Below are 24,690 nucleotides of genomic sequence, written 5' to 3'. Positions count from 1 at the left end.
CTCCCAAACACTGTGCCCTGCCGGACAGCAAGCCTTCCTGGGCCACCCACACTGAAGGACTGCTCATGGCAGAGGGATGAAGGCGCAGCCTTTGACCCTTGGCGACAGCTCTGATGGGTCATACTGCTCTGGAGCACCGAAAGGACCCATAGAGGCTTCGCCCAGCCTAGGGTACCCTTCAACTTCACTCTCAGGCCAGAGTTGCCTCCTTCCCCTCCACCTGTGTTCTCCCTAATAGATACCACGCAAGTCAACTCTGCCTTGGCAGCTGCTTCTGGAAAACACAACCTGATTACAAAAGGGGAATGAGATGGGTCCTCACTCTCACTAACTCATTCTGGGTGATGACTTGCTCTACTTGCTGGATTATCATCCTCTTTGCAATTGAGAAAGCTGAGGGCAGGCAGGATAAATAACTGGCCTGAAGTGCTAGTTTAGTGACAGAGCTGGAACATAAATACAGGAGTTGGGGGAGGAGGAGGCACCTGGGTGGCTCAGTGGGTTAGGCATCTGCCTTGGGCTCAGGGTCCAGGGATCGAGTTCTGCATCAGGCTCCCTGCTCCACGGGGAGCCTCCTTCTCCCTCTCCCTGCCACTCCCCCTGCTGTGCTCCCTCTCTCTCTCTCTGTCAAATAAATAAAACCTTTTAAAAAACACGCAGGATGGAAACTCCAAGGTCCACGATTCACAAGCAGCAATAGGTAGCATGTGATGTCTAGGAGACAGTGGAGCTAGCAGAATCAGAAACGGTAAAGCTAAGGGCTCTGGAAGCAGGCAGCCCACCTACATTTCCTATAACATCAGGCTGCCGAACTGTCTGCCTCTATGGAGGCAGGGGTGGCGGGGTCTGGGATAGATGGATGGGATCCTTTCCTCTGAAGAGTCTTTGGCAGTTTTTAATTCTGTACCATGTTCCTGATCTACTCAAAACAATTAACTAGGGACGCCTGGGTGGCTCAGCGGTTGAGCATCTGCCTTTGGATCAGGTCATGACCCCGAGGTCCTGGGATCGAGTCCCACTTCAGACTCCCCGCAGGGAGCCTGCTTCTCCCTCTGCCTGTGTCTCTGCCTCTCTCTGTGTGCCTCTCATGAATGAATGAATGAATGAATAAATAAATAAATCTTTAAAAAAAAACAACTAATAAAAATTGGATTATGAAAAATTAATGCATGACTCCAGAAGGGCTCTGGTCAACAGAGTAAGAAACATTACACGTAGCAAGACCAGCTGCGGAGTACTGGGTCCTTGGCACTTTCTGGCTGACAGTATTTTTAGCAGAAAGTACACAGAACCGGGGACAAGGATAGAGGAGCTCAAGCCTTCATCCCACTTGCACACCTCAAGGCCACGCCCGTCTGCCTACTACATCAGGGAAACTGGTAACACAGGGAATGGCCTTGACAGATCTTGGACCAAATGACACAGTCCAAGACTCACTAACCATTCAGTGGGCTCAAGACACCATATCCTGGGGTCCTTGTTCCTCTAAAGCCTAACTTAGCATAAGAAACTACTAATTCTTTCAAAGGTATAGCCTGTGAAACCTGATGCGAGGAGAGCAAACCAACTTCCGTTTTACATGCTCTCCAGTTCAGAAGGAAATACTGGGACATTTTCCTTAGAATGAGAAGGAAAACATCCTCTCAAATCTAACTTAGAGACTTGCTGTTCTTTGAGCCTGCACTCGACACAATAGGGATATTGAAGCCATGGCACACGGCCTCAGCAGGTGGCTACCCGCCGTGGGGAGAACAAACGCCTGCCTTCTAGAGCCCCTCTTCTGTGTGCGGGGCAGTAAACCTATTCAGCCTCAGCAGAGCTTTCTCCTTTTTTAAGTGACAGAAAGAGCTGTTGAATGCTGCTGGCAGACTGACAACCCTTCATAGCTGTCACCATCTCCAGCTCAGGTGCAGGAAAGGCCATGCCCAGAGACCCAGCTGCAGAGAAGGGTGCCCATATCTGGACAGACACAGGGAGAGCTGGAGGATGGGGCCTGGGGCCGGGGGCCAGGCCGGGTGCGCAGCAGGGCCAGGAGCCAGCAGCTCAGCTCTCGGGCAGCAGCACTCGGGCCACACGGACTCTGGAGCCAGAGTGCACAGTCCACATGCCAGCAAATCAGAAGCATCACTAACTTTTCTGTCTCCCTCCTCTGTAAAACAGAGATAAAACCCTTACTGGGTTTTTATGAGGATGCAACGAAATCACAAAAATAGTGCTTTGAACAGTGCCTGGCATGTGGCAAGTGCTCTAAGTCTCAGTCATCACTGGAATCTCCTGTTCCTTCCGTTCTTGGGGTCAGGGCTCAGTCTTTTCCTGGCTGCCTCCATGTGATTAGACCTTGCCTGACCTCAGTGGATGTCCCACCGAGGGCCCCAGCAGAAGACTTGCACAAGTAAGGAAATCACAGACATCCTGCTGACCGATAGGCATCTGCTTACCACTCTGATTCTCTGAACACCTCCTGTTCCCAATTCTTCACCCAGTGAAGTACCCACCTGATGGTACTGATGCACTTAGATAAGCTAATGTGTAGGGGCGCCTGGGTGGCTTAGTTGGTTAAGCATCTGCCTCCAGCTCAGGTCATGATCAGTGTCCTGGGATCGAGTCCCACGTCTGGGAGTCCCTGCTTAGCGGGGAGTCTGCTTCTCCCTCTGCCCCTTACCCGTGCTCATGCTCTCTCCCTCACTCTGCTCTCTCTCAAATAAATAAATAATTTCTAAATAAGCAAGCAAGCAAGCTAATATATAGACAATGCTCAGTGGTGTGGCACGGAGCAGATGCTTGTTCCTTCCTTGTCCATCCTTTTCCTTCTGCAATGCACCGATTACACATAATCTCATGGTCATGCTATACATGAAGGACACAGAAGAATGGACTAGAAGTTAAAACACCCCCCCCCACACACACACACACATTCCATTATGACAGAAGAAAAGAGCAGTCAGCAGCCTGACAAAGCTACCCAGGCCTCTGGTGGAAGATGGGCAGCCACACTAGAGGCTAATGTTGTTGGAGGAAAAGCAAAGATTCATTTTAATCCCATCGTATCTTGTAGATACTTGGGACATTGTTTTTTTCTGCACAAAAAATGTATTCTTTTCCTGAGGAGAAAAACGGGATCATGGAATGCAGCTCCATAAAGATGCAACACACATAAAGAGCCTTCCTGAAATATAAATAGGTCTTCAGAGATGAAGCAGGGTAAGAGAAGGAAATGAACTTACTTCCAGTTCTGGAGCTGCGTATCGCCCTTGCAGAGCATCAGAACTTGACCTTGTCGTCGATGTCAAGCTAAGGAATAAACACACACGTTACATCCTATCAAAGGAAAGGCTGCGACGCTTAGCCAGTGCTCTAATGGGAGGCTCACTCCAGTTCTGGCTCCTTAAAAGTAGTCTGTCAATATCCCACTTAATTCCAAAATTGACCAATTCTATAGTTGTCTTTTTCTGTGGATTGCATTAGATCATTTTAAGCAAAGAGAAGTTTGTTGATAAAGAAGTAAGATATGTTTGGTCCTATTATCTTGGTTTTTACCTCTCCTCCCTCAAACACCAGGCCGAAAGGATTTTCTGATTTCCCTTTTATCTTTCCCCAACTTTTGAGGAGTCTCACTTAGATGGAATCAAAACCAACAGAAGAACCCAGAGACAGCATTTAAAAAAAAAAAAGGACATGAAAAACAAAGGTCACAATTATTTACTATGGTTATCAGCTTTTGGCAGAACAAAGTTTTCTGTTTGGAAATTCAAGAGTAGCTGTCAGTGTGATTAGAAAAAAAAAAAAAAAATTCTTCCCACCATTCTCCTTATATCCAGAGAGGTAAAATATTATAAAATCTGGCTTACAGGGGGGTAAAAAAGGTATTTCCTCTAGGGGGAAAAAGGGGGACATTTTAAGCAAACAAATATATACAATACTCAGGGTTCCAGCTAACCCTATAAATTCATTTAGCAAATATTTACTGAAGGCCTGCCATGTGTCAAGGCCCTGTTCTAAGCCCTGGGGCACTCAGTGAAAAAGAGGACAATCCCCAGCCTCTAGCATCCTAAGTGCCAGCCTGGAGGCGGGGGTGTGGCCACTGGAGAAGCAGGAATTAGCAGACTCATTTCAACCAAAAAAACCCCATGAGGCGACACAGCCTTCTCCACTTATTCTCATCCTCTTTCTGGAGGAGGAGAGATCAATAAAATGCAAATAAACAATAAAAAGCCTTCCTCACAAAAAGGTCCTCTGGGATCCAAGTGCACTGCTTCTTTTGTGGGCCACTCCAGGCCAATAGCATCACTTTCATTTCTGCTCTGAACAGATGGATGCTGACTGAGGCCCAAGCACCCTCGCTTCCTGACTTGGAGCCCCATCAGAGGAATTTTAGAGCTACTTCCCAAACACATACACTTTGCTCCTCCATGTAAGTGCATGCTGTATTTTCTGCATGTGAATTATGATTTAATATGCTGTACTGGGATGCCTGGAGGGCTCGGGGCAGGATCCTGGGGTCCTGGGATGGGGTCCCACATCGGGCTCCCTGCAGGGAGCCTGCTTCTCCCTCTGCCTGTGTCTCTGCCTCTCTGTGTGTCTCTCATGAACAAATAAAATCTTTAAAATAAAATTAAAATATGCTGTATCGTATCTGTGGAGGAAAGTGTAACTTCTAGAGATCAATTATCTGCATTTTTTACCTGAAATATGATATTCCTTATTTAAAAGAGTTAGAATAAATACTGCACTTTTGTAAATTCTTTGGAATAAAATGGTTTCAAGAAAAAAACTTTTGATTCTGGCCACTGCCACTTTACTTCCATCATCAGAGCATGAAATGGGGAAGCTTTTGTTCTTATTTCTAAACACGTGTATTCAATTACTCAGCCATCAAAAAGAATGGGATCTTGCCATTTGCAACTATGAGGGCGGAGCTAGAGGGTAATATGCTAAGCAAAGTAAGTCAATCAGAAAAAGATAATTATATGATCTCACTCATTTGTGGAATTTAACAAACAAGACAGGATCATAGGGAAAGGGAGGGAAAAATAAAACGCGATGAAATCAGAAAGAGAGACAAACCATAAAAGACTCTTAATCACAGGAAACTGAGGATTGATGGAGGGGGAGGGGGTTGGGAGATGGGCATTGAGGGGGGCACGGGATGTAATGAGCACTGGGTGTTACATGCAGCTGATGAATCACTGAACTCTACCTCTAAAACTAATAATACACTATATGTTAATTAATTGAATTTAAAAATACATATATTTTTGTATTCAGTTCATCATTAATGAAAGAGGACTTCTAGAAGTACATGCTACTATCAAATATGGTTATAATTCGGTCATGGCCTTTGCCCACAAAATACTCTTCTTGGAATTACCAAGGAAACATTGTTTTTCCAGACTCCTTAAAAGCCTAGGAAATTCTTCTTGTCCACATTCTATTACTCAGACTCATCTGTTTGGTGAGTGCAAGACATGTTGCTCAACAATTCCTGGATTACGCAGAACTAGAGTGCTTTCCAGAGCTAAAGTGCAAGCAACTTTCACCCACTGCTTCTTGTAGGGCAAGGAAGGAAGACTGATGGCATTTGGTTGGGACGTCACCGTATAGACAAGTCATAGCCTGTTTACTATCTCTACTCCCCGCTCCAAAGAAGCCGGCAGTGGCTTGTTACTGTGACAAACAAAAAAATGCTTCCCCTCCATCACTGCCATGCCCAGGGCTTCTTCCATATTGGCAGAATGATTCAAAATGCAGGTGGCCCTCCACACCTGCTTCAGCTGCTTTGGGAACTGGCCAAACTCCCCTAGATCAAAGAAAATCTCTAGGGAACACGTACAGACATTCCTGTTGGAGACTGATTCTGCTCCCTCCCAGGGCCCTTGGGAGATCTCATGACTATTCCCACCCTTTGTGTGAAGTTCAATTATGCTTCCAAGCACAGTGTAACTTGTGACTCATAGCTCCCAAGGGAGACCACAGTCGTATGAACTGGGGGGAGGCCTTGACACACCCTCCAAAGCAGAGCCATGAAAACTTCTAGCTGATAGGTGAGGGAGTGGCCGGACTCCCAAAGCTTGTATACTCCTCCATTTACTTTATTTTTTTTTTCTTAACTTTTTTTTATTTATTTATGATAGTCACACAGAGAGAGAGAGAGAGAGGCAGAGACATAGGCAGAGGGAGAAGCAGGCTCCATGCACCGGGAGCCTGATGTGGGATTCGATCCCAGGTCTCCAGGATCACGCCCTGGGCCAAAGGCAGGCGCCAAACCGGTGCGCCACCCAGGGATCCCCTCCATTTACTTTAACTTGTCCTCCTTTCTCAAAAAAAGGTAGCAAAGAAGACACAAAAAAACCCCAGATACCTTGATTTGCCAACTCCCAACTCCCAGTTTAAAAGTTTTCTGGCTACCAGCCTTGTACTTATTTCCACACGGTCTGCCCTATTCCATGAATATTTCATTTCAAATTAGCAAGTTATTTGACATTTAATAAAGATTCTTAGGTTTTCCAATTTTATACCCAAGTTCCTAATCATTTAAATAATATTTTCCTCATAAGCACAGTTAAAACCAAAATAGCCAGGACCATTTTATAGCACAAATACTTCCTAATAATGAGGCAAGTCATCCAGCTTATCCTTGTACCACACCGAAGGACCTTACTCCCAACAATCCCAGGGGGAAAAATGATTATGAACCTGCCTCTCCCAGTACTCTAGCAAGGAAAGCCCAAGGAGAGGGTTCTTGAGATTGGGGGCAGGGGGAATCACAAAAACAGGCTCTCTGCCTCTCAGTTTCCCTTTTATATATGACAAGGGAACTTAAGCTGATTAACTCCAGGATCCTGCCTCACTAGACAGTTTGGATTTGAAGCCAACAAAATAACAATTTCAGCCAAAATCTAGAGACCAAGGAGGGAATTAAGGAATAGTTTGTGGAGGCTGCGGCTAAAGGGGTGTCAGAGGGTGGGCCTATCCAAAGACCAGGCTTTAGGGAGTCTCAGGAGGGATGGACCCATACAAAGAGCCAGTGGGGAACCTATGCATGGGGTCCAACTTGTGACACTTCTTCACAGCAATAATGCCTGAGTACAACAGAAGGGGCATCTGGAGAAAGAGGAGCCTCAGTTGGAAAGGTTACGTTTGAGCCCTTCCTTCAAACTACGACAGCAAAAACAAAACATACTCAGAGTGAGTGCCCCAGACGTAGGACCTGGGACAGAGAACAAGAAACTGAGTGTAGAGGCCAGCATGAGGGCACCCTAAACAAGTATGTGTTGGGGCAGGGAGGGTAGGGCCAGTTGGCTCCTGGTTAGGTGAGGAGGTAGTGCAATCAGCCTTCTAGTACCTTACCAAAAAATTAACCCCAATCCCAAGCAATCTTGGGACTTACAGTGAAAATGTGTGAAGCTCATACTGTGCATCTTGAGGCTTCCTACCAAGGGCTCTAGATATTCCTGAGGCACTCAGCTGATCAGTCAGGAGAGCATGCAACTCTTTATCTGGGGGACGTGAGTTTGAGCCCCATACTGGGTGTAGAGATTACTTAAAAATAAAACCTTTTAAAAAAAGGATGGGGGGAGGGGTAGAGATGCCTGGGTGACTCAGCAGTTTAGCACAGCCTTCAGCCCGGGGTTTGATCCTGGAGACCTGGGATCAAGTCCCATGTCAGGCTCCCTACATGGAACCTGCTTCTCCCTCTGCCTGGGTCTCTGCCTCTCTGCCTCTCTGTCTCATGAATAAATAAATAAAATCTTTAAAAAAAAAAAAAAAAAAAAAAAAAAAGGACGGGTGCCCAGACGGCTCAGTGGGTTAATAAGCATCTACCTATGGGTCAAGTCATGATCCCAGGGTCCTGGTATGGGACTCCCTGCTCATCAGGGAGACTGCTTCTCCCTCTCCCTCTGCCGCCCTCCCCCACTCATGCTCACTTTAATTAAACCTCAAACAGGGGGAGGGGGACACCTGGGTGGCTCAGTGGTTGAGCAGCTGCTTTCAGCTCAGGTGGTGATCCTGGGGCCCTGGGATCAAGTCCCGCATCGGGCTCCCTGCATGGAGCCTGCTTCTCCCCTTGCCTGTGTCTCTGCCTCTCTCTCTGTGTCTCTCGGGGATAAATAAAATCTTTTTTTAAAAAGGGATTCTAGATAGCCCTGTAGTCATTTTTAAATGACAGTTTCCACTCAATGTAGCCTCTTTTTATGACATCTTCCAGCCTTTCAACCTTGAGTCTGGCAAGAAACACCACCCCTAGGAAGTCAAGGTTTGAAAACCTAACTGAGATGCCTCCTCCTCCCAGTAGCATCCCTTATCTCCAGGCCCTACTGGGCCTGAACTCCCTTCCCTGGGAGCTCCAAGACGTTTGGTTACCAGGTCCTGAAAGCTGACTCCTCCTGGCGCTGCAGCACATCATTACAGCACTTATCTCCCAACCCTCCAGCCTGGCGCTTCACTGATGTCCTGTATCACGCAAGCTCCCGGGGCCACCTGGTTTACTCCAGGGCCCCCCTTGCGTGGATGCTGCTTTCCGCCTCCTCTTTCCATCAGGCACCACTGATTGCAGTTTAATTACCAATATTCAGTAACGTTTGCTTTGCCATTTACACAGATTTTAAATAGCTGTGGTCAGCTCTGAAAATTATTATCTTTTGCAAATATCAAACCAGTTATATCAGCCTCCACTGGGGAGCCTCTAAATTCCAAAAGAGGTGAGGTTTTATTTATTAACTCTCACTCCAGAGTAGCAGGGAAAATCTTGACAGGGTGAAAATCCCACGCTGCAAAATAATACCATGTGGCAGTTCTATCAACGCTAAGTAGAATTGTTGCCATCTTTCCATTAACGGATTTATAGCAAATCTAAGCCCTATTTTACCTAAGCAGCAAACACATGTGTGATTAGGCATTCAGCAATCTGCAAAAAAACACAATTTTATTCTGTCATATATCTTTATAGTTTTTTTTTTGTTTTTTTTTTTTAGTAATACAAACACAGGAGAAATGCGACCTTACTATAAACAAACACAACAGAAAAAAGTTATCCCTATAAACACCACTATTACAGGTATGGTGATTTTTTTTCTATATATGTAAACACAACTATATTTTATTTTTGTCATGTTTTTTAAAGATTTTATTTATTTATTAGAGAGAGAATATGAGCATGAGCATGAGGAGGGGCAGAGGGGGACCCCGAGATCACCACGATTGGAGCTGAAGGCAGATGCTTTACCAACTGAACTACCCAGGCACCCCCATATTTTATTTTTAAATGGGAATATCCTATCGTTACAATTTAGTCATCTACTTTCTACTCACATAATTTGCCAATATTTATGACATGCCAATACAGAAAAAAACCTGAGGGATAAATGATGAAATTAGCCGTGCTGCTGCCATTTCTCCCCCAAAGCCCAATAAAAACAGACTCAGGAAGAAAAAGCTTACTCAGAAAAAGAGGTGAGAATCAGCGTTCGAAATTTGGGTGGTTTTACATCAGCATTCACTGACTCGGGCCCGAATCCCAACCACCACCGCTTTGGATACAGCAGGTACACAGCAAACAACTATGGAATCAATAAAAATGAAAGGCCAGACATGGTCACCGTGGGCCTTTCTGCTACAAGCAGAATCTGTGGCTAGGCCAGGGACAGGAGGAGAATCAGTGTGATAGAATCTTCACTGGAACAGCCACCTGCAACACGAGCAAGCGTTTCATGGCCTACCACGTGACTGAACAAGTATTCTAAAAATTCAGTTCCTGTGTCTCCAAAATGTCTGCCTTCAGGTTCCTTTCTAACAGTAGGGAGTTTTAGAGCTGTAAGAGAAAACACCCACGTGTGTACACAAAGACATTTTACTTATATAAGGTAGCACCACCAGGATTCCTCAGTTTCAGCCAGAGGAAGACGACAGTGCGTCTTCGACAGGATGAAATTTTTATATGTTGAAACGTAACAAAACATAAAACACAGAAGTAAACCCCACACATGAGAAGATCACTGCCAAAGGGAAGCCTAATTATCAGTGAATTATGTACTCAGCATCAGGAACTAAGCTGTTTCTATGGGTTACGTTCCTCCCCGGGGCCATCTTTTGAACATTCTACGTCAAGGTGGCACAAACCCACCACGAGCATGTGAAACACCGCCTGCTTTAATGGCACTGTGGGTTTCAGCATAAAAGAAAAGAGACGTTTCCTGTCTTTCTTGGGCCAAGCACAAAATGACCATGTATGTAGAGCTTTGTACTCTTTTCCATCAGCAGAACAAATGGTATTTCCCTTGGATTAGAAAGCTGCCAAAACCTTCTGGCACATACCATTTCTTCCCTGCTTTGTACTCCCTGGCCCTCCAATAATACTTTAACAACTAATATTCAACCGTTTTCTCAAGGGTTGCAACGTACTCTATATCTATTATATTTACCCATATAAATAGAAGTAAGGAAAATGAAGCCCAAACACTGAGGTTCCACACTGTAATGCAAACTTTTTACTTCAAGCTATTTTCCCTCATCCTCGGATGGGATTTGTTTTGCAGCCTCGCAGTTGCTAAAGCTCACTTAAATTCTTCTCCGTGCTTTTAGAGTTTGCAAAGATGGCCTCAAGTGTCTAAGACTTACCATGAATACAAGATGCACACGAACAAGAGAGTGGTACCCAGTCCAGTAACCAAGTTTTCATCTCTGTACAGGTCCTGACCAAAGTCTGGCACACAGATTGTAACATTCTTCCCATGCTCATCCAGAGCTTGCGAGGAAAAAACAACGTAATCAAAGTTAATTAGAAAAGCCTGTTGTAGTTCACAGACACATTCACTCTGGGAAAATGTGGGTAGCTTAGAAGAGCGAAGGCTTATTGCTGGAAACTTTTACTCCACAGTCTCGTTCGACTCAGACTAGAGTGTTGCAATTTCAAAGCACCCCCTCCCACCTAGGCAGCCTCCTAGAACAAGACCCTCAGATTCCAGCTGAGCGCCAAAGGGTTCCTCTGTGTCCTGATGTAGTGACAGTCTTGCTCTTTTCAGTACTATTCAAACAGTAAGAAGTAAAACTAGATCCATTTTTCAGTTGACTTAGCAAACTCTGAACAGAAGTGGCATGTAAACATTCTTGAGTTCCCACCATGTTGATCCTCTCTGGAAGCGTGTAGAAGCTATTCAGAACCAAATACGTATTAGCTGCGCAACAGCCACCTGGTCAAAAGCCACACGAAGTCAGTAATAGGATGGTCATGATTCTATCATCCTTTGCTTACTTCTTACCTCCTTTTCCAGGAAAGGTCTCCCATCATGGTCCCCTTCTCTACATTTTCTTTCTTTTTTTCTCTTTTTTAAGATTTCATTTTTAAGTAATCTCTGTACCCAGCACAGGGCTTAAATTCACAACCCTGAGATCAAGAGTTGTATGCTCTACCAACTGAGCCAGCCAGGCGCCCCTCTACATTTCCTTTAAATATATAAATATAAATACACACACACACACACACACATATCTTGTTTCTTTTTATTGATCAGGTTTGTAAATGTGCTAAATCTACAGTGCTTTAAAAAAAATAAACAAGAGTTTATTTAAAGAGAAGTTTTCCTCAAGAATACCGTGGTATGCATTAATTTCATTTGTTACTATTGTGCGCAAGAGCCTTGTTTTCAAGGGAACAGTATAAACATCATTTTTTGCTCACTGTATTTAATAGACATAACTGGCTAATAGTTAATCATGATGTAAAGAAATGTGACAATATTCACTCACGTATGTGCTTTCTCAGTGTTTCAAATTATAGTCTATGAACACTGCTGACACCCACAGGAGAGAATAAAATTATCTGTGCAAAGGTGGGGTAAAAAATAGTGTATGTGGGTCACCTGGCTGGCTCAGTCAGTAGAACATGTGACTCTTGATCTCAGGATCATGAGTTCAAGCCCCACATTGGGCGTGGAGCCTACTTTAAGAAAAAATAAAAATAAAAACAAGTGCTAAACACAAACACATCCTGGGGCACCTGACTGACTCAGAGGAGCGTGCAACTCTTGATCTCAGTGTTACGAGTTCAAGCTCCATGTTGGGTGTAGAGATTACTTAAAAATAAAATCTCTTATAAAAAAAAAAGTTTAGGGCAGCCCCGGTGGCTGGGCGATTTAACGCCGCCTGCAGCCCAGGGTGTGATCCTGGAGACCCGGGATCGAGTCTCACGTCAGGCTCCCTGCATGGAGCCTGCTTCTCCCTCTGCCTGTGACTCTGCCTCTCTCTCTGTGTCTCTCATGTATAAAGAAATAAAATCTTTAAAAAAAATTTTTTTAAATAGCATGTGACCTGGGAATATTCTAATGTTTCCTGGATTTCTTAAAAATTTTGAGAGTCAAGGTATCTGGGTGGCTCAGTTGGTTAAACACCCAACTCTTGATTTTCACCTCAGGTCATGATCTTCAGATTGTGAGATCAAGCCCTATACCGAGCTCCACATGGGGCAGGAGCCTGCTTGGGATACTCTCTCTCCCTCTCCTTCTCTTTCTCCCTCTCCCCTTTTCCCCCTCTCTAAATAAACAAACAAACAAACCATTTTACAAACATACACACTCTATGTATTAGCAGCTAGACTCACATTTGTGACATCAAAAATAACTGTGTGTGTGGTGGTATAAGGAATCTTTATTCTTAGGCCAATGAAAAGTTTTTTTTAACTGACCAAAATATGAACTTTTCTATTTAAGTAGTACCACCTGAAATTAAAAGTAAGTTTTCTGTTTTTAAGTGATACCTGCCATTTAAGAGAAAAATACTCTAACCAAAAACCTCATGTTAAAACCAAAAATTAAGTCATAAATGAAAGTCTTAAAGAAACGACTTAAATAAACTTACTCAAGATAGAACTATTAAAAAAATTAAATAAAAAAAATTAAATCCAGGATAGACTGTACTTAAGACCTACAACTGTATCACTTTGCACTATAAATAGCTCTAAAGACAAGACTCGTACAGAGTACATGTATATAAAACTTTCAAAATTATCTTTGCATTTACTTTCTACATTTAAAAAAAGGAAAGCAGGGCAGCCCCAGTGGCTCAGCGGTTTAGCGCCGCCTTTGGCCCAGGGCATGATCCTGGGGTCCCAGGATTGAGTCCCACATCAGGATCCCTGCATGGAGCCTGCTTCTCCCTCTGCCTCTGTCTCTGTATCTCTCATAGATAAATAAAATCTTAAAAAATAAATAAATAAAAATAAAAATTAAATTAAATTAAAAAAGGAAAACTAACTTCAATTTTTCATTCTAGAGAAAAGATAGCATATTTTATTTTAAAGACAAGCTATCTAGGCAGAGAGAGGTAAATAACCTTCTACTTTTAGTTACTAAAGTGGTAGAACCAGGCTATAAACCCCAGCGGTCTAACTTCCAAGCTCATGCATGTTCTGTTGTCTCTATACATAAAGATTATTTAAGATGAGTAATTCAAGGTCACACAGTCAACAAATGATAAGAGCTGGGTTCAAATCCAGTCTCCTGCTTCCCACGCCCACGCTCTTCCCACTCTGTCTTACAAAGAGATGACCACCTGAAGAAATGTAAATTAATAACCAATAAAAAAGACAACATAAAATAAGCAAAACAGTACTGTTTCTTGAAAATGCAGAGCAGGAAAATGCAGATTAGGCCCCAAAGCAAACTCAACAGCCCATGATTGCTCCTGTTTTTGTTACATAGTGGGAAGACTCAGAAGAAGAAATTTTCATTTTGGTATCCCACATTAAGGACTTTATTTAGCGAAAAATCTAGATCATCTATTTCAATTTATCACATCTTTGACATTCTCAACAGCAGCACAGTAGAGTCATAGTCCTTCCTCCACAATGAAAATATTCATACCACAAGCACACTTCTCCTAAGAAGCTGGCTTACCTACTTCTACAGGCTTGCTGGACAGAGCCGAGAAAGTGAGATAGGTCACATAGCAGCTGATGAGCCCTGACTGTAGTAACCCGGAATGTGGCTGTCCTGGAAAATGAAAGGGACAGGTTTTAACATAACGCTTTAAGTTTCAAAAATAAGAAAGCCAAATAGTAAATAAGTTTGCTACTCTTGTTAGCAAACTAGTTCAAGTAACATTAATCAGTAAAAATTATATACTTGCTTCTATACTAGGCCTAGTAAAAAAATAACCCAAGGAGTATACCATAGTTGAGCAACTTAATTCAAGTTAGAACATAAGACTAACATCTTTTAACATATAAAGTGCTACTGTGTACATCCAGAGTAATACAAGAGTTTAGATGAGGGAAATACCAGAGAAATAAAAATGGCTTCAGCTAGTAGGTAAAACCAGGTAGTAAAAAGATATTTGAGATGGACTGAATATCACAGATCAATGTAGAAATTTTCCCCTGTGGTTTACCTGAACTGTATATTTTAAGAGTCACCCTACTGGTTGATGGAAGGCCTAGAGAGTTTGTTTTGTGAACCTGCCCACTGGTCATTGTTTCTGGTATCTGTGAACTCTTAAATGTCTTTATTAAATGGGGGTGGGGATGGAAGGGAGGGGCACGTCTCCTCACCGGGGATTGTGTTATCCTAGTCCCTAATGATTCCTGCATTTTTGAAGTTGTATAGGACAGTTTTTCATTATCCTACATGACACCCTTAATATTTTCAGCATGTTCATAAACAGGTTTATTTTTGTATAACTATTAAGTTTTTGCTTTTCTCAAGAAAAAAAAAAAAGGTCCCCATCCCCAAATGACATTCCTCAAACTTGGACTCCTATCTTTAAAGGAAACAAGAAGTCAATGTGTCTTCCAAAAAACACTAAAAAGACAGTGAAGGGGACAAAACTGATACACTTGTTATTTTAGAGATGCCGTGTTCTGCTGAGTTCTCCACCACAGTATTTTAATAACAATTGTATTTAAACATATTGCCTAGTCCTCCTGAGGTTCATAACACTAGCTTTTAAATCTTAAGACCTCAGAAGAAAATTCACCATCATTATTTGTGAGACCACACAGCTTATGAGATAAGTGAGTGAGACTTCATAGGGCATGGATTCCAGATTCTACAAGGCCATCAGACAAAGTCCACGACAATGGAAAAAAGTTTGACCTGTCAATAAACAAAACAAAACAACAACAAAAACACAAACAACAATAACAAAAAACCTTTGGGAATACCAGTCCAGGTCGACGAGGAAGGCAACTGAGGCTCAGCGTTCATTGAGAGAAGGGCTTCAGTATGTTACAATATTTAAATTAAACTAATAATTGAGAGTAACCAGGATATGACAAAAAGGATTTATCATTTTTTAGTGGAATTTTCAACCATCTGCATACATGAAAGGATTTAATCACTTCCCTCTGATTAAATTTGTTTCAAGTTCTAATTATTACATTGTACTAACCCATAAAAATATAGAAATAGAGTCTTTTATAATGTTGCTCTTTGGCATGGGAATAAAATTCACCTTAGCAACTAATGGCATTAAGCCAAATATTTCAAAATATTAAAACTATTTTAAAAAGTAGGATTTAGGGATCCCTGGGTGGCGCAGCGGTTTGGCGCCTGCCTTTGGCCCAGGGCGCGATCCTGGAGACCCGGGATCGAATCCCACGTCGGGATCCAGGTGCATGGAGCCTGCTTCTCCCTCTGCCTATGTCTCTGCCTCTCTCTCTCTCTCTCTCTCTCTGTGACTATCATAAATAAATAAAATTTTTTTTAAAAAGTAGGATTTAACCCAAATGGTATTTTAATCTGAACACTAGTATGTTTTAGGAAATTCTTAACTGATCAGTTAAAGAGACTGGGAGATTAGAACGCTCAATTTCAATAAGGTATTTGAAATTTTTAGGACCAGAAAACCTTTAAATTATTCAATACTACGTCACTTTTCTTTTAAGTTTATTAATTTAATTTAATAATCTCTATACCCAATGTGAGACTTGAACTCATGACCTCGAGATTGAGAGTCACATGTTTTTCCAGTCAGGATGGAGCTAGTCAGGTGCCCCAAGACTAGTTCACTTTTTAAATCACCATTTTAGAAATGATTTGAGGGACTACAAATTATTGGCCACCTTTTCCTTTTCCTATTAGAAACCTGAATACCATTTGCATTTCATCACCTGTAGAGTAAGATACCTTCAAGAAAATTAGATCACAGACATTTCTTTCTATAACCAAAGATGGCATTCTGGCTTAAGACATCAGAAGTTGTTTATAGAAGACAATTCAGGGGGCAGCCCCAGTGGCTCAGCGGTTTAGCGCAGCCTCCAGTCCAGGAGACCCGGGATCGAGTCCCACATCGGACTCCCTGCATGAAGCCTGCTTCTCCCTCTGCCTGTGTCTCTGCCTCTCTCTCTCTCTCTCCTGTGTGTCTCTCATGAATAAATAAAATAAAATCTTAAAAAAAAAAAAAGAAGACAACTCAGGCCTGTACTTTCTAAAGTACTTCCAAATCCCATGATCTCTTCCCTTTGCCTTTGTGGGTTTTTCGGGTTTTTAAGTAAGCTCTGTGCCCAACATGGGGCTCTAACTCATGACCCTGAGATCAAGAGTTCTAGGGTCTACTGACTGAGCCAGCCAGGCGCCCCTCTTCCATTTGCCTTTGAAACAACCTTGAGTCAGGAAGGTTTATAGATTTCTGTTGGCTTTGCTGAGAAGGGCCTTGGGTCTGAGGAAGGTTAGCACGTGGGACCAGTTGTCACATTTTCTGCTTCTTGACTCCTAGACCACACAGTCCCTGATTTCTGACTCAAGGCCTTGAGTGAAAGATGAGCCCAGAAAGAGCTCCTTCTGGAGCCTTCTCATTCATAGAGATCATAGGGAAGAACTTAATACACACTCAGGGCATCTTCCATGTAAAGGCTCCTTGTAGTTCACTATGTAATAATGAACTTCTATCTTCCTATTTATTGACATTCAGCCCAAGTGTGGGATACGAGGAGGAGGCTGTAGTCCCGCCCTTCCTATGGCTGACCCATCCATGGTAAATTAAGGAATAACTGTAATTTAAAAACACTAGGTTTGTGCAAATTAACACACAAACAAAATGTATAAATAAGGAGGAGTGGAAAAATACTGTGCTTACGATTTTGGACGCAGGGCGAGATGGCTACCACTGAAATGAGCAGACACAGGCCTCCGTTCAGCCCCAGGAGAATTTTGTTTTCCAGGCAGCCATCCTTCTGTGTGTAAAACACCGCCATCAAAATCAAGCCTCCGGTGGCAATGGAGTACATGATGAGTGTCACCAGGGCCAGCGCCGCGTACCACAGCTTGTTGCTAGCCGTGCCTGCAGTCCTGTTTCTCCAGAGGTGGATAAGAGGGAGACAGAAGACAGGTCAACGAAGCCCGCACCCTCTGACGACATTCATCATCCCTCAGGCTTTGCAGTGCTCTCAGGCCCAAAGCCCTTATAAACCCAGGGGTCCAGAAGATCTATCCTTTTACCACCATCAGGCTCTATCAAAGCTAGAAGGTACATGTAAAAATGCAAAACAACTTTGGTTCACTGTTAGAATGTTTATTAAACACTAAAAATATTCTATATATTTTTTTTTAAGATTTTCTTTATTTATTCATGAGAGAGACGGAGAGAGGCAGAGACACAGGCAGAGGGAGAAGCAGGCTCCCTGGGGGGAACCCGATGTGGGACTCGATCCTGGGGCCCCAGGAACCCAAGATCACACTCTGATCCAAAGGCAGATGCTCAACTGCTGAGCCACCCAGGTGTCCCTAAAACATTCTATTTTTAAATGTTTCTTCATCAACTAAAATGCACATCCACAGACTTGGCAAGGTTGTGCCAAGATTTGGTAGGTTTTGGCAAGTCTTAAAAAAAAGTGGCTCTTAGAGGCGCCCGGGTGGCTCGGTGGTTGAGCGTCTGCCTTCGGCTCAGGTCGTGATCCCAAGTCTGGGGATCGAGTCCCGCATGGGGCTCCTGACGGCCTCTCCCTCTGTCTGTGTCTCTGTCTCTCTCTGTCTCTCGTGAATAAATACATAAAATCTTAAAAGAAAAAAAAAGTGGCTCTTAGATGGAGTTCTCGTCACGTTTTCCCTTTCAACTCAGAGCCTGGACGTGCCACCACCTCCTGCTACCGGTGCCAAAGCCAGTGCTGCTGCTCAGGGAGAGAAGGGGCAAATGAACTGCATGCACAGGAAGCCTGGCTGACCTCAGCCCCTTCACCCCTCTGCTGCAAGGAGGGTCTACGGTGTACTGCTCCTCCAAACAGTGCCACGGATGACGTAGGATTAAGGGAGGTCTGGAAGGAACACAACCAGCTGGGAAATGAGTAAAAATTGTAATGGGATTTACAGTAAGAAATTTAAAGAAGAGACTAATTTGCTTTCTAGCTTAAATATTAATAAAGGGATGGGAGAAGTAAGTGGTGGCCTAATAATCTAAGAAATTGTTCAGAGCAACAACAACAACAAAAAGAGTGCTCAAAACCACCGAACAAAGAGGACAAAACAACAGGGAGCACAAAGTGAATCACTGTCACCTGCCTTATGATGAAACTGCCCCATTGTAACCACATTCTAACAAATCTTCACAACTTGCTTAATGTTTTCCCAAAACTGGAAAGTATTCAGGCAACTCAGCTAAAATATTTTAATTATGAAAAAGTTACTGCAGCCAGAGACAAACAGGGAGGAAAGACAGCAATGATAATGACCATCGTATTCCTGAAACCAAGCCAGGCGCTCAATGACCACGGAATTAGTCCAACATAAAAGCCACACAAAGGAAATGACAGAAAAGGAGACTTGAGAAAGGGGGGAAAAATCTGAAAGCCAAATGGTAATCGATGACAGAGAAACAGAATGCACGGTGGAAAAGGCGAACACAGCTGACCACTGTGTGGGTGGGGGGTGATGGTTTCTCCAATGGTCTTTTGGGCTGTTGTTAGCATATGAAGGGCTTTCTTTTGTTTGTATGTTTAAGATTCTATTTATTTGTTTTTGAGAGACAGAGAGAAAGAGCACTGGACAGGCTGAGCAGGGGAGGAGCAGAGGGAGAGGGACAAGACTCTGGGGGGTGGGGGTGGGGAGAGCGCAGAGCCCAAGGTGGGGCTCAATCCCACGACCCTGAGATCACAACCTGGAGGATTTTCTTACAGTTAATGTATGCCTGTACTCCCAAAGTCAAAGTTCTAACCCTAACCTCTCCCTTCCATTCCAGACTCCTATTATCCAACTGTTTGACACAAGGGAGCACAATGACTTCCCAATATCTGCATATCCACCCTCTACTCCTGCTTTTCTTCATCTTCCCAAGCTCAGAAGATGGCAGTTCTATTCTTCCCTTTTGTGGAGGAGGAGGGAAAAAAATTTTTAATTTTAGAGAAAGAGAGCTCGTGAGCAAGCAGGGGGAGGAGAAGAGGGAGAGTGAATTCGAAGCAGACTCCATGCGCTGCATCCAGCCCAAACTCACAACCCTAAGTTCGTGACTCACGAACTCACGACTCGTGGCTGAAACCACAAGTCAGATGCTTAACCAACTGAGCCACCCAGACACCCCAAGAAAGGGAATTTTTTTTCACAAAAAACAACTCCTAACTGCAATCTCTCTCTCCTGGCTCCCTCCTTCCCCACCACATCCTCATCACCATCAGCAAAGTCAACAAGTTCCAACTTTGGAATATACCAGAACCTAACTGCTGCTACCATCGTCCAAGCTACAGTCATCTCTCACCTGGATTTTTTCCCACAAGCCTCCTTACCTGTAACTCAACTCTGATACCCTCTAATCTTTTCTGGAATTAAAATATAAATTGTATCATGTTCTTCTTCTTTCAAACTCTGCTGATGGTCTTCCATCTCCCACTAGGGCCCCAGAAGCCCACCGTGATCTGATCCAGCGCCATCTCCCATCTCACCTCTGGTGCCCATTCCTCACCAGTGGGGTGCAGCACATGGAGGCCCGTGTGCCCCTGAAGAAGCCCGGCATGGGCCCAGTGAAGTCCTGCCTTAGGCTCTCCCTCTTCCTTCTGGTCGTGGTTGTCTCCTTCGTACATGATCATGAAGCCATTCCCTGCCCTGCTCTCCCCACAGCCCACACCCTGCTTTCTTTTCCTCCATTTCTTTTCACCATTGAACCTGTTACTTATTTGCTTGATCATAAACTGATTATCCATCTATGCCCCCCACTGTCCCCAACAGAAGGTAAGCTCCACAGGGCAGGACATCACTGTGTTCACCACTCTTCTCCTATTGTTAAATGCCTGGCAAATAATATGTGCTTAATGAATACTGCTATGAAGACTGTCAACTGTTAAAACACAACTTTGTGCAGCAATGGTAGCAGCATGGCTGCTATTCTTGTTGCTCCAGATTTGTGACATCCTCCTTGATGACAACTTGTTTTTGCACACATCCCAAATTAAGTGCCACAACTTATGTATCTTTATACTCTCAGTGTGTACCACATTGGCACACAGTTAAGACTTCCAGAAATTGTGAATAAATGCTAAATGGGAAGAAGTACTTAGAAGGACATCAGAAAAGGATCAGACAAGGGGGCAGGTGCACCCACAGAGTAGCAAGCTGGGACCAGGTTGGGAGAGTCAGCTGGCTTCTTGGACTCTGAAGTAAAACCCAACCACGATGGAAATTACAAATCTAGCACATTTACAAGATGGGCCTTTGTTAGAAGCACTTGAATGTACCTTCTACTCTTTGCTATTTCATTTTGATAAAGAGTCGTCACTTCAAATCACAAAATTTGGAGGTAGAAGGAAAAAAACATATAATTAAACATATAATGCAACCGTAAAACATTTGCAGGTGTGAAAACTGAGGCCAGAGAGGCCAAGTAATACACCTAAGGAGAAACAGTGAACTAAAGGGGCAAGGGTATAAATATCCAGTCTCCTGGTTTCTGGGTTCATGGCCTCTTTCCCACGGCCTCTGGGATCTTCTTCTCAGGATGTTCATTTAAAAGACAAAACAAAAAAAGAAAAGACAAAACAGGGGTGCCTAGATGGCTCAGTAGTTAAGCAGCTGCCTTCAGTTCAGGTCATGATCCTGGGGTCCTGGGATCGAGTCCCACATTGAGTTCCCTGCGGGGAGCCTCTGCTTCTGCCTCTCCCCCTGCTTGTGCTTTTGTACAATAAAATCTTAAAAAAAAAAAAAGAAAGAAAGAAGAAAAAATATTTTGGTTGTTCCATTAACAGTGATGTATTATATTTTCTAGACTTGTTCCGTTAAAACATATACAAAAAAAAAAGTAAATTAGATTAATTTACCTTAAAATACATTATTAGTGAGCTTTCTAGCTTAATCCTAAATTTAGGCAGACAAATCAACTATGAATTATGTTGACAAAATGGATTTTGTTGGGATATTAGCCTCAATGCTGACACACAGCAACATCATTTGTTGCAAAGCTCTTAAGCCATTCTTATTGAGTGGTTTCTGGAAGGTTTTTACAGCAGCCAAATTCTTCCAAAATGCCTGTTAAAACTTGGCATCAATAATTAGTCCCAGAAAATGGCTTCAGAATCAATCAAAACAGTCAAGTCAGAGTTGGAGAAGCACAAGTATTCTCAAGAGAACATAGTACTTAATGGGCCAATCAGGCACTCTGTGTCGAAAATGTTATTATTTTTAAAGTTCCCTATTTCCAAGTAGATATGCAAAAATTTTAGGAAAAATATAGGATGATTTTTTTATTAGACAAATTTCTGTAGCTACTATGTGACCAGTCAATGTGCTGCAAACATTTTAAATACTGACTTTAAATATTTGGGTACTTACTTTGATATTTACCAAATCATAAAATGTTAACACTAGCCTTTCACCTCTTAATTTGTTCTCTAGAGAACCAAAACCAAAACGAAACTACTACAACTACCAAGCTGAGGGATATAATCAAAATGAAAAGTATTTCAAAGAATTTGGACCATACATTTTGTTTTGTCCAAGATAAAAAATAAATTTCAAATTCATACTCCACTTTCTGATTTTTTCCAAAACAGAATAAAATAACATGTACATATAAAGTCTACAAAATAACAAAAGTTTTATGAGGTGCAATGGGTATTTTCATTCATATTTTTTTAAAAGATTTTACTTGAGAGAGAGAGAGAGGGAGAGCATGAGCTAGGGGGGGAGGGCATGTGGGTTGCAGGGCAGGGGGAGAAGCAGCAGCAGACTCCCCACTGAGTAGGGAACCTGATGTGCAAGTACTCGATCTCAGGACCCCGAGATCATGACCTGAGTCAAAGTCAGATGCTTAACTGACTGAGCCACCCAGGCACCCCCCTTCATTCATATTTTATAAATAAAGACAGCAAGCAGCAAAGTGCCTTGCCTGGAGTCACAAAGCCACCTGGCCTTAATACCCAAGGGGCTGACCTTCATCTAGCTGCCCTTTCCTTGATGTGGCTCAGCAAGAAATAAAATTAGCTATTAATCGTTTGGCATTTCCCATTTATCCTAGGATGTGAATTCCATGTTCAAGGCACTTAGAAAAGACTCCATTTCTAAATTCAGGATGGCTCTCTAAGGTAGCACAACAGATCTTCCTATTAAAGGGGTCCTTAAGCTTTTAGGCAAGTTGAGAAGGAACCAAAAAAATTTAACTATTCCAACACATATTTTTTGCAGAAAGTGTATTTTTAGCTCCAAAGTACCTTTTTTTTTTTTTTTTTTTTTTTTTTAAATCTTCTAAGGATAGAAGCCTACAATAAAGCCTGCCCAAGTTTTCAGGGACCAACCATCACAACCAGGGAGCCAGGGCTGAGAAAGTGCCAGCAATGGATCAGAGTCTGACTAAATCACAACAGCACCTGACTCAGAACTCAAATGAGAGAGCATGGGAAAAAGTCAAAAAGCGAAAAAACCAAAAGCAAAAAAGAAGGAAAAGTAGAAAGGAGAGAAAAACAGCATAGGAAAGAAGTGAATGGGAAGGTTCGAAGAGCACGAGTGAAGGGGAAAGTGCTGGCAAACTGTCTCAGGCAGGAGCAGGCTGCTGATCCCTGCCGCCACATCTCGGAGCAGAGCCTCTAGCAACACTGTACCACTGGTAGTTTCTCTGAGCAACAGGTGAGTTCACTTGGAAACTTTCCAAAAATGTACATACCAGTTCTTGTTCCACTTATGTGCAAACTCCACGAGCAGGATGAGCTGGATGCCTATAAAGATGAAGCCTCCAATGGCTCCCACGTAACGCCAGGCTATAAAAGACCACCCGAAAGGAGATGAGGGGATTGTTCCCGTGTTGAGCTCAAAGGAGAATAATGACTACGGTTCATCTTTACTCTGTTCTTACTGTACCTGCAACACATTTAATTTCCAGGCAATCCCATAAGGTGGGTGCTACTATTATACCCACTTTACAGATGAGAAAACTTCAGAGTCTATGTAAATCGACAAAGTCCCGCAGCCAGCAAAGGGTGCAGCTGGGGTGTGAGCACAAGTAATGTGGCTCTGGAACGCCTAGGCTTATCCTCCAGACTGCAACTGCCAGATATCCTAACAGATGCAGCCATCCATAAAATCAACAATGACCCACAATTTAAAAGTAAAAACACATATTGTGAGGAAAAAAGGGTTCAAATTTTATTGCCTAGGGAGCCACCAGAGGCTAGTAGGGAGATGCAGTTCAGATTAGGGGCTGAGGACTCAGGTCCACTTCTCTGAGATGAGGAAGCCCTAACCTCGACTGAGCCATGTCACTCCTCTGGGTTACAGCCTGTCTATAAAAATGATGACGCTCTACTAGAGAACTGCTAGGCCCCTTCCCATTCTAAATCTATCATTTTAATATGTAAAAATATATCCGTGGGGAACAGAAAACTAGTAACAGCATTTTAGGAAAAAACAAGACTTAGATATAACTTCCTTAAGGAGTACATAAAACTAGTATGGCCCTAGGGGCGCCTGGGTAGCTCTGTCGGTTAAGCCTCTGCCTTCAGCTCAGGGTCCTGGGATCGAGCCCCTGGCAGGGAGTCTGCTTCTCCCTCTCCCTCTGCCCCTCTCCATCCCACTCTTGTGCATGTGCTCTCTCTCTCTCAAGTAAATAAAAATATTTTTTAAAAAAGAAAACAAAACCTAGCATGACCCTAAAAATGTTTAAGATTTTATTTATTTATTCATGAGAGACACAGAGAGAGGCAGAGACACAGGCAGAGGGAGCCCGATGCGGGACTCAATCCTGGGACTCCGGGATCATACCCTGAACCTAAGGCAGATGCTTAACCACTGAGCCACCCAGGCTTCCCTCTAGTCACCATTTGAAGGACTGTGGGCTGTTCCTTATGGACCAGCACAGTGTGAATGTCAATTAGAAAAATGAATTCGTTTGGGTTAAACAAGGTTTTGAACCACTGAAATTTAGGCTTTTTTCTTCCTCCCAGGTTCTATGAAGAAAGGCCCCTGTTTCAGGTATAAGTCAAGGCTTCAAATTAAATCAATTTTGGTAAATTCTGTAAGAAACAATTCAATGCTATACAGTTTCATGTAAGGTAAGTTTAGAAATAAGGCTAGAGGAAGCCTCTCCCATCCTGCTATAGCTGCAGGAGATTTGAAGTCACTAAGGAGCCGGGTGCCGGGCAGAGGCAGGCTTCCTGGGCAGTGCTCAGTCAGACAGAACAAGGCCTCTATGGGCCTATTCAAATGTGGCTGATGGTGTCATGCTGACATGCTAAAGTGGTTTTCAAACAAATTTTAAGTGCCCCATTTTCCCTGCAGGTCAATAACCTGAAAATTA

General features: G+C 43.1%; 1 protein-coding gene across 3 annotated transcripts in view; it reads right to left on the bottom strand.

Annotated features, from left to right (window-relative positions):
- The window catches only part of SERINC5 (serine incorporator 5), a 106,877-nt gene that overhangs the window by 7,617 nt on the left and 74,570 nt on the right, over positions 1 to 24,690 (bottom strand). For all 3 annotated transcript variants that reach the window (XM_077866832.1, XM_077866841.1, XM_077866851.1), the window contains 5 exons: positions 23,062 to 23,155; positions 17,065 to 17,276; positions 13,887 to 13,982; positions 10,615 to 10,741; positions 3,225 to 3,291 (listed from right to left, as the gene is read on the bottom strand). In XM_077866832.1, coding sequence (XP_077722958.1) covers positions 3,225 to 3,291; positions 10,615 to 10,741; positions 13,887 to 13,982; positions 17,065 to 17,276; positions 23,062 to 23,155 — 596 coding nt within the window. The remainder of the gene's footprint in view (positions 1 to 3,224; positions 3,292 to 10,614; positions 10,742 to 13,886; positions 13,983 to 17,064; positions 17,277 to 23,061; positions 23,156 to 24,690) is intronic.

Source organism: Canis aureus, chromosome 2 (genome assembly GCF_053574225.1).
Source record: "Canis aureus isolate CA01 chromosome 2, VMU_Caureus_v.1.0, whole genome shotgun sequence".
In the NCBI taxonomy this organism is placed as follows: domain Eukaryota; kingdom Metazoa; phylum Chordata; class Mammalia; order Carnivora; family Canidae; genus Canis; species Canis aureus.
The sequence above is the reverse complement of the archived record's forward strand: the minus strand, read 5'-3'. Positions and strand labels throughout refer to the sequence as shown.